Source organism: Bos mutus, chromosome 4 (assembly GCF_027580195.1).
Source record: "Bos mutus isolate GX-2022 chromosome 4, NWIPB_WYAK_1.1, whole genome shotgun sequence".
In the NCBI taxonomy this organism is placed as follows: Eukaryota; Metazoa; Chordata; class Mammalia; order Artiodactyla; family Bovidae; genus Bos; species Bos mutus.
The window spans coordinates 81,491,565-81,501,310 of record NC_091620.1 but is presented as its reverse complement, the minus strand read 5'-3'; the positions used below and the strand labels follow the sequence as shown (position 1 = coordinate 81,501,310).

General features: G+C 33.9%; 1 protein-coding gene across 1 annotated transcript in view; it reads left to right on the top strand.

Moving 5' to 3' along the window:
- The first annotated feature begins 590 nt into the window (after nucleotides 1-590).
- PCLO (piccolo presynaptic cytomatrix protein) overlaps nucleotides 591-9,746 on the top strand; it is a 141,860-nt gene continuing 132,704 nt past the window's right edge. Inside the window, exon 1 of the mRNA XM_070368855.1 lies at nucleotides 591-1,337. Coding sequence (XP_070224956.1) covers nucleotides 642-1,337 — 696 coding nt within the window. The 5' untranslated portion in view covers nucleotides 591-641. The remainder of the gene's footprint in view (nucleotides 1,338-9,746) is intronic.

Here is a 9,746-nt window from a genome sequence, read left to right as displayed (position 1 = left end):
GATAGGAACACTAATTTTGAAGGTATGAGGCTTAAAAATGTTTGTATTTAGAACAAATGCAGATTTTTTTTTAACCAAAAAAATATTTCCCTAGTCTGTCTTTGATGCGGGCTTCCCTGGTGGCTTAGTGGTAAAGAATCCACCTGCAAGGCAAGAGACTTGGGTTCGATCCCTGGGGTATTTGATCCCTGGGTCGGGAAGATCCCCTGGAGAAGGAAATGGCACTCCACTCCAGTATTTTTGCCTGGGAAATCCCATGGAGCCTAGAAGGCTACACTCCATGGGCTTGCAAAAGAGTCAGCTAGGACTTAGCAACTAAACATCTTTGATACATTTTTTTATTTTCTTTTTATTATGAGGCCAATTAGATGCTAATCCCTAAGGATTCTTCCTATTCTTTAGATTTCAGGCAGTCTTTTTGCAATGTTCTTTTAAAAGTCAGTTCTATTGATTCAGAAAACAATGACCTACCTTCTCCATATATAAAAAAGCAGCCAGAAATTGTCAAGTGCTCATCTTGGTAAATGTACCAAAACAGATGTATTATAGTTAATCTTTTATTTTTACTTTATTTACAGATTCAAGAATGGCTTTGTTTAAATTGCCAAACCCAGAGAGCGATATCAGGACAGCTGGGAGACATGGGCAAAATGCCTCCTACACAGGCAGGACCAAAAGCCTTGCCTCTGCCTGTCCCTGCAGAACAACCATTTCAGGAAACAGCAACGCCTGCCCCAGTAAAAGTGAAAAAGAAGGAACAAGAAGAAAAACCTGAAGCTGAAAAAACCATTTCAGAAAAGGTAAAAGAAACACCTTCCGGTGAAAAAATTCCCCCTAAGGAAACCATAGATCAAATCCGAGAGGAGAGTAAAGGAGAGAAAGACAAAACTTCAGCCCCTCAAGAAAAAAAGTCACCCCCTGAAGACAAAAAACCACCTTCTGAAGACAAAAAGCCACCTTCTGAAGACAAAAAGCCACTCCCTGAAGAAAAAAAGCCACCTCTTGAAGAAAAAAAACCAACCCTTAAAGACAAAAAGCCGGCTCTTGAAGACAAAAAGTTAGCCCCAGGAACGAAAGCATCGATTCTAGAGGAAGAACAGAAACGTGACTTACTTAAAACTCAAGTACAAATTGCTGAAGTTAAACCTGAAGGCGGAGTGCCTCCAGAAGCAGTGGAAGGAAAGAAACGGCCAGTGATGGAGGTGGAAGATTTACCAGCCAGCGCACCTCGGCGTTTGCCTAAAGAAGATGATGGGATGACTCAAAAAATAAAAGTACAGCCACAGGCATCAGGCATGGCGAAGCCTGATCAGACGGAATCTGGAAAGGAAAAAACAGTAAGTTATGTTTCTTACCTCATTTTGCAGTTTTACACCTGTAATTTACTAATGTCTACCTAAATGTACACCAGATGCTTAATGGTGATTTTGTAAGTAAAAGCTTTCAACTAGGTGCATTTTCAAAAAGAGTCAGTAGCATTCAGAAAAAAATACTAACGTGAAATCAGTATCCCCCTTTCATGTGAAATAATGTTTGTCTTGAAATTTTTATTTACTTAGCCACTTGGTTAAGCAAGACTCAACTTCTCACTTGAAAATCTTTTAAGATGTTTTCAATGATAAAATGATTAAATAATTGTGATTTTTTAAAAAGTACAGCCAAAATTCAGAAGAAACATTTTTTCGAAGTTACTTTAGTATTGGGTGTATGCAATATAATGTATTTAGTTCAGAGTTTTATTCAGTTTGTTTAATATTGAAGGTTTATTTATAATCCAAGCATAATCTGGAATACATATTATTCTTTACATATTATTCTTCTTTTTCGTTTTCTTTAATGGAAACTTTTAAGGGTTAATAGTCCATCCTAACCCAGTTTAGTTGTTTTGTTTATAGTTTTAACACACGGTTACTAATTCATCTCTGGTATATGGTACATCACTCATAAAATAAATCCTGGTCTTCCTTTGTTATTAATTCATAAGTTTATCAGAGCTAGAGAAAACAGATGCCTGTGTATTCTCATTCTAATGGCTAGATCTAACTCCCCCCACCCTCACCCACTGCTTCTCCTAGCTAACTACTTTGCAGAAATAGATTCTTTTTACTATTTCTTTTTTTGTGAAGCTGTCCTTGGCTGTCTTTCTGATCGTGCTTTATGAGTTCTACTTTGACTATCTCTGTGACTTTCTCTTTTCCCATCTCTATATGATGAGGTTTTTCTTTGAATTCTGTCTTCTTTCCTCTCAGGGGAGCCACATGAACATATATTTCCTATTTCCTAAATCTTGTTGTGTACCATCTGTCTCTCTTGAGTGTTGGACCTGCATTTTCAAGTACTGAGTAGATCATTTCACTTCAGAAACTCATGGTAAAGTGGAACTCAGTGTGTTCATATCATATCCAGCTCTCTGTAGAAGCAGTTTCTGTTTCTGATAATGGCTTCATCCTTCATCAGGTCTTTAGTCTCCCAGTCGCTAATCTTTAGGGTAGTCTGAGGTTTCTTCTTACACACTGGGCTCTCCACATCATGCTTCTGTCTCTCTGCTCCTATTCCTAAGGACAATATCCTATTTATGGCCTTCATAATCTTATATCAATGACTTGAGGAATGTAATTACTAGTCAATAGGCCTTCTGTATTTCCTTTCTCTAGGATATAATTATCAAATTATTATTTTCCAGAGTTCAGACAGTATAACTCTGTCACTCGGATATTTCTACTGATTCTCTATTTGGTTTTAATTTAAATAAGAAGTATCCAAATATTTTGTTGATGCTACTTTTTATTTTACAAATTCATCACTTTTAATCATCTCTACTTTTCTTTAACAACCTCAGTATGTATATACTTATTTCTAAATTAAACCTGTGCACTATATTTTCAATATAGATTTTTACAAAAATATAAAAAATCAGTGAAATAAGCTAAATCACCATTTTTATTATGTTTATTAAATATAGATACACTTGATTACAGTGAAGTATAATTAATAATAATATTTTAGAGAGTGTTGACTGTGCTTTGATGTTTGAAAATCTTGTAAAATATTTTAATAAGAGCTCTTTGAAATCCAGCTTCTAAGTTATTTATTTTGATATTTTGACATTTAGTGTTGATGACTCTCTAAAATAAAAAAGATAGTCCACAGAATATATCAGAAATGAAAGAAATGTATTAAAGACAGTACTTTCCAAATCTCGCTACCTGTTTTCTAGGTTTGGAATTGAAAAATATTTTTTTTAAGTTGTGGAATTTCCATAAATAAGTGTTATTCTAACTTGATACCAGTCATTTATTCCTGTTATCACAAAATGTGGTGTTCTAAAATGTTTTTTTTAGCAAATGGGTTGAAAACCCACTGGAGTTCTTTATCTACAAAGTTTATAAACAGATTAAAATATTCTGTCTAAAGTTTGTTTGAAAAGACAAACATGACAACTTTTTCAAATGATATGTCATTTTATCTAGCATAATCATGTGATGCTTTCCAGTTATCTATCTTCAAAGGACTGTGTACACATCATGATTCTCTTGAAGAGACAGCTTGTGTTTATTTTTTTCCACATATACTTTCTAGTTATCATACTGATAATCAGAGTTTACTTTCTTCCTAAATATATAACATGTAGCATATTACTAATCACCATTTGTTGTCACCAAAATGTTCAGCCACTTTGGGGTTCTTCTACTTTTGTCAAAAAAAAAAAAAATCTTCAAAATCTACAACTTTTTAAATTAATTTCTTATGAGATAATCAGCAAACGTCTATGGATAAAATAAATTCTTAGTTATTCTTTATCTCAGTACAAAATATTAAAGATATTATTCAAAATATAAAGGTCTCGTTAAAATACGTACCACATCTGTAAAATCATGAAGTACTCTGCAATACTGGCTTACTTGTAAAAGATGCAGTAAATGAATTTTGCATGCACTGCTATCTCTGTAACCTTATCCTTTTTTTTTTTTGTAAATTTATTTATTTTAATTGGAGGCTAATTACTTTACAGTGTTGTAGTGGTTTTTGCCATACATTCACATGAATCAGCCATGGGTGTACATGTGTCCCCTATCCTGAACTTAAAAAATAATTCAAGAATAGCTCTGAAACATATACATTACTATATGTAAAATAGATAACCAGTGGAAATTTGCTGTGTGACACAAGGAGCTCAACCTAGTTCTCTGTGACAACCGAGAGGGCTGGGATGGAGTGGAAGCTGAGAGGGGAGTTCAGGATGGAGAGGACATATGTTTAGCTATGGCTGACTCATGCTGATGTATGGCAGAAACCAACAAAACGTTGTAAAGTAATTATCCTCCAATTAAAATAAAGAAATTAAAAATAATAATTCCAATCAAAAGAACCACTCCTCAGAATTTAACATACAGTTTTTTTCATTAATATAGATACACCTTTTAAAACAAATCACTCAGTATTGAACCACTTAGTAGCTCACAGTAGTAATTACTATTGAAACGGAAATCATGAATATTATAAACTGAGCATGTTAGAAACATCTGCACTTTGATTTTATTGCCAAACCTTTTGCTATTTACTTTGTCCTATAATTTTCCCCAAACCTTCCACAGTTATTTCTTTCTTCTTTGCAGTGACACTGGCTAACAAAGAAATGCAGTTTGATTTGTCACCATATTATTTTCTATGTGTTACTTCAGCCATATTTCCATGGCAGGAAAATCAAGTTTCCCCAAGTGTTGCATGATTTTTTTGTCTTTTCCTATTCGATAAGACAGCAGCTCAAAAGAAGATTTTAAGTGTTTATTTCAACTTGTTGAATATTTGTTAAGTACTGGAATGATTATTTGCCAAAAATATTAGAAGTCTGTGATAGTGTTATAGGATCACTTGCTGAAATTAGCCAGCACGTGATGTGTTGAAGCAAGGTTTGTTAATAGCAATAGCATATGCAATATAGATATCAAATAGTTTTCCTAGTTATGGAACATTTATTACTAACTGTGTCAGATCTGATTTAACTTGATCATCACAGCTTTCACCTTAACATGTTGCTGATGAAAAACTGATAACAATATGAAGGGTGTCAGCTTCTTTATAAATATGCTTGTGTGTTTTCAATGTTATTAACATTATCTTTAACACATGATTTTTTGTGAGAGTATCTTGTCTACCACTTACCTATTACAGGAACATTGGTTTGCTTGAAATTAGGTAATAAAAACTACAACTGAACAATAAGCTTCAATTTAAAGGTGAGCAAATAAAGTAACTGCCTTGCTATGAATTTTTACAGTTTAACTCCCAGTTTTCTCCCAGGATTCTGCAGAGAACGTATGACCAACTGACATAAGAAATCAAAGAATGCTGGTGTCAATCTATTTATTAAACATTTGTAAAATATGATTTCTATTTGGGGTTTAAAAAGACACTAAAAATCCTACGTATTTACTTCCTAAAAGTATTTACATTTTGCATACCTGGCCTTGACAGAGAACTTCTGCCTAAATACTTAAGTTGGCTTTCCCAGCCCTTTGGACTATGGCTCCACTCTAACTCGCCAGCAACCTAGTATTCTCCCATCAATGAGAGGTTGAAAAACAGCCAAGAATGCCTTTGTGTGAATCCCAAAGGTGGCTTGTGCATCTTCCTTCTGAACCTGAATTCAGTTCTTCTCTGTGCACTGGTGCTGTTTTCCTATCGGAAAAATCCCACCCGGACCTCTCCCTTGTGGCAGTCACTTCTCCTACTGTTCAAACACTCTATAATGATTACTTTTAAATTGCTTTTTATTTTAAATCATAATAATAGTCAATTTATCTCTCACTATGTTCTGAGCACTGTCTTAGGTGCCTTATCACTTAGTCCACATAACTATTGATGAGTTAAATATTTTATCTGTTTTAAAGAGGAGGAAACTAAATTTGTTATGCTCTAGATCACAAGGCTGAGAAGCAGCAAAGATAAGATTATAGTCCAGTTCTGCTTATAAAGGCTAGGCTCCTAAATACTATACATAATTCTGCCTCCCCATGACACTTGTAGCACACTGCCTTTTCATTATTATAATTATTCAACTCCTTTAGCAATTCCCACTGTAATCCCAGACACTTTGTATATATTTTTTTACTTTGTCTATATGTTGACATTATTTTATTTATTCATTTGTCACGTGCGTCATTCATATTGTTACAGTATGTTGTTTGCATTTCTTTATTGCCACATCATTTTGTCGCTCCACTCATTCCTGTCTTTCAAAATGTGTTAGTCAAATGGAATTAAAATGTATCCTGAAATATAATAAATACTTTGAAAGGTATATTCTTCTTTGTTTTTTTAGTTTAATATTTAAAAATTATATGTTACACTGAAACAGAATACTGCTTGTCTGCATTTGATGTATTACATTGAAAAGTTACAGCTCTCTTGATTTAAAAAAAGACAAAATTCAAACATCCTTTAGCATAAACTTTTATTTCTAGTTAAAATGACCCAGGAGTTAGTATTTAAGTTATATATAGCCAGTATATAAAGACAGCATAATTGTATAGGATGGAAAATAATGAGGTTTTCTGCAGTGAAAAGGATTCCCATATATGTGGGACTATCCAATTTTCTCCCCAAGTCCAGTAAATTTGTGGATTTAATTTTGTTTACACTGTTCAGAATATTCAGACTAGCGATCCATTTTGACAAAACATTATATAACTGATTAAAGATTATTCATCTGCTGTTTTCCTTTGGCCTGTTAAACTTAAATAACTTGGAGGACATTAAGCAAAAACTTAATATTGCTTCCTTTCTTTGTACAGTCTTATATTTAACCAAGAATTCAGTTCATAACTCCAATAAAAGTTTAAAAAAAAAAACCTTCCATTTGCCTTCGACATGGAAGCCTAAGAGTTTAACATCTCTGAAAAGGGCAGAACTAAGTTTGGCGGTACAAAAATGTCTTGATACTAGAGAAGGCCTCAAGATACGATGCCATGGGAAGGTTTCAAGTGATTCTTAATTCTTCACTGCCTCTCTCTGACCAGTCTTCAAGTCAATAAAGGGCAGTGGAATATTGAAAGGAAAAGTAATCTGCACTTTCTGCTTTGGGTTAGTAAGAAAATATGAATCTTCATTTCTTAAAATTTTAAATAGTTGTTTCATATACAAAGACTACAAAGACTTAATTACAGAATTTTATACATGGAGAAAAAGTGCAACATATACGAAAAATAAAAGTCAGTGAAATAGAGTCTAATGTTAAATGTACTTAGAAAAATACAGTGAAAATGTGTTCCTCAGGGAACTGAAAAATAACATTGCAATTTTCTTTTAAAAAGTGTGCTTAAATTATGAACACTTAACTTCCCGCTGACTTCTCAATCTAAGATTGAGGACTATAAAGGGACTATACCTGGAATTTTATTCTTATGTAATAATTTTAGAGATTATTCTGGATATATTTGTGTTGCATGTAATAAATTAAATGCATAATTCCAACTCCTATCAATTCAAATGAGAAAAATAATGAGTAAATATGAAAACTCAGTGATATTTAACCACATATGTATATATGTGTTACATATATAATCTATGCATATACTTTAGAATCATTTGAATCTATTCATTTTATTAAATCTTAATGTTACTAAATTGCTTAATGTTCTTCTCAGTAAAAAGCATACAGCCACACATTTTTGAAGCAACTAAAGGAAAACTCCTAAGTTTTTAGTCCTAGGGAATTAGAAATTTGAAAGAAAATAAGCCTCCCTCACATGACTCCTTTCATCACAGTCTTCTGGAGTTAGAGTACTTCAAATATTAATTTGAAGTTTGAATAATTAGAGAAAATCAGACCAAACTTACACACTATGCTGTATATTCTTCTCTTAGTACTGGATACTCTTTCTTTTTTGATCAAATTATTCCCTCCTTAAGAAGTGTACTCATAAAGCAAGAGTTTGTGGTGTTAAATCTATAATTGACCAGTTAACCTACATGGATACAAATTCCACTGTAAATTTAGTCCAGATATCTCACAAACAAGAGTGAATAGCCACAGAAAGGATAAGCGGATGGAGAGATAAGCACCTCATTATGCTGATCTCTTGCCTGGAAAGTCCCATGGACGGAGGAGCTTGGTGGGCTGCAATCATGGAATCACGAAGAGTCCGACACGACTGAGCGACTTCCCTTTCACTTTTCACTTTCATGCATTGGAGAAGGAAATGGCAACCCACTCCAGTGTTCTTGCCTGGAGAGTCCCAGGGACGGGGGAGCCTGGTGGGCTGCCGTCTATGGGGTCGCACAGAGTCGGACACGACTGAAGTGACTTAGCATAGCATAGCATAGCATGCTGATCTCTATATGTGAAGAACAACTGTTTTATTGTTTTAGTAGCAGCAGATGAAAAGAGGAATGTACAGGTTTCTTAAAGAGGCAAAGGGGTTAGTTGGTGTGTGATCTGATAGTACACTATTAGTAATGGAGCAGAAGGTCACTCACCTCTGCCAGGAAGTTTACATTTATGCTAGTCAGTATGACAGAAATTGACACTGTGAGTTTTTTCAGTGATCGTGGTATAAAGACATGACCAATTGTTCTTTCTAAACAATTCAGCCAAATGCTCTTTGATCACCTAACTTGATTTCCTTATTAAACACTCCAGACACTTTATCTTAGACCCACAGACCTGTAGAACAGCATCTTTGCAGACCAATTCCACCTTATAATATGGAGAGGAAGTCATTTAGGTGAAAAATCATCATAGCATCATCATAGGTAAATGATGATTGAATTTCATGAGGAATATAGAGGAAAGAAACCAGGAGGGAGAAGTTGGTAGAACATAACACTGAGAAAAGAAGGAAAGCATGAACACATCCAGAAGGGCATATAAGGGGGATTGTAGGGTAGGGATTTTGATGTTTATGCATTTGAGTCTTCTGTCTAGTGTATCTCAATTTCCTTTGTTATGTTGTGTATGTCTGATCCAAATCTTTTTTTTGTAAAATGCCAATAAAGCCTTCAGAATTCATTGTATAAAATTAAAATCATTCTTTATTATACTCAATAAGTTGTTATATATAATCATAGTTGCATTTCCTCCTTATATGTATACTTTTATTACATTGTTATGTATTATAATATGTGCAGACTCACAATAAAGAACACAAATTACACCATCAAAATTTTATTATGAAGGATCATTTTCTTGACTTTTTTTTCACAAGGAGCTTAGGTCCCCACCCCTGTGGTTATGTTAGTTAGTGAAAGGTGGACATATAGGAAAGAAAGACGTAGAAAGCATACTGGACACAAAATGTTGTGCTCTGGTATTGTGTGAGATGTGAGCAGTCACAGTGGAGATCCATTGAAAAACCATCTAGAAAATGTATGAGAACACTGCTTCACCTGTGATTACCTGTTCAATTTGTAGCTCTTAAGAGAAATGAACTAGTTAGTTGGGTGCTTGTCAGCCCAACTACTATGATCTCACAATGGCAGATAAGTATTCCTTTTCTAGAAAGACATCAAAAATGGTCCAGAGAAGTTAATTTGTAGTAATCCAAAGGGCAGGCATTTTTTTTTGCTTAAAAGTTGTGAAGAATGTATCAGACTATCTTTTTTAATTTTCATGTTTTAAATTCTGCAAAAGCATTTTACCCTATAATATGCTCAAGATACATCTTTATCCATAAAGACAGATATTGAAATGGAAATGAATGTAAAATGACTAGGGTAAGGTGAAGGTAAAATTTCAAGTATATTCA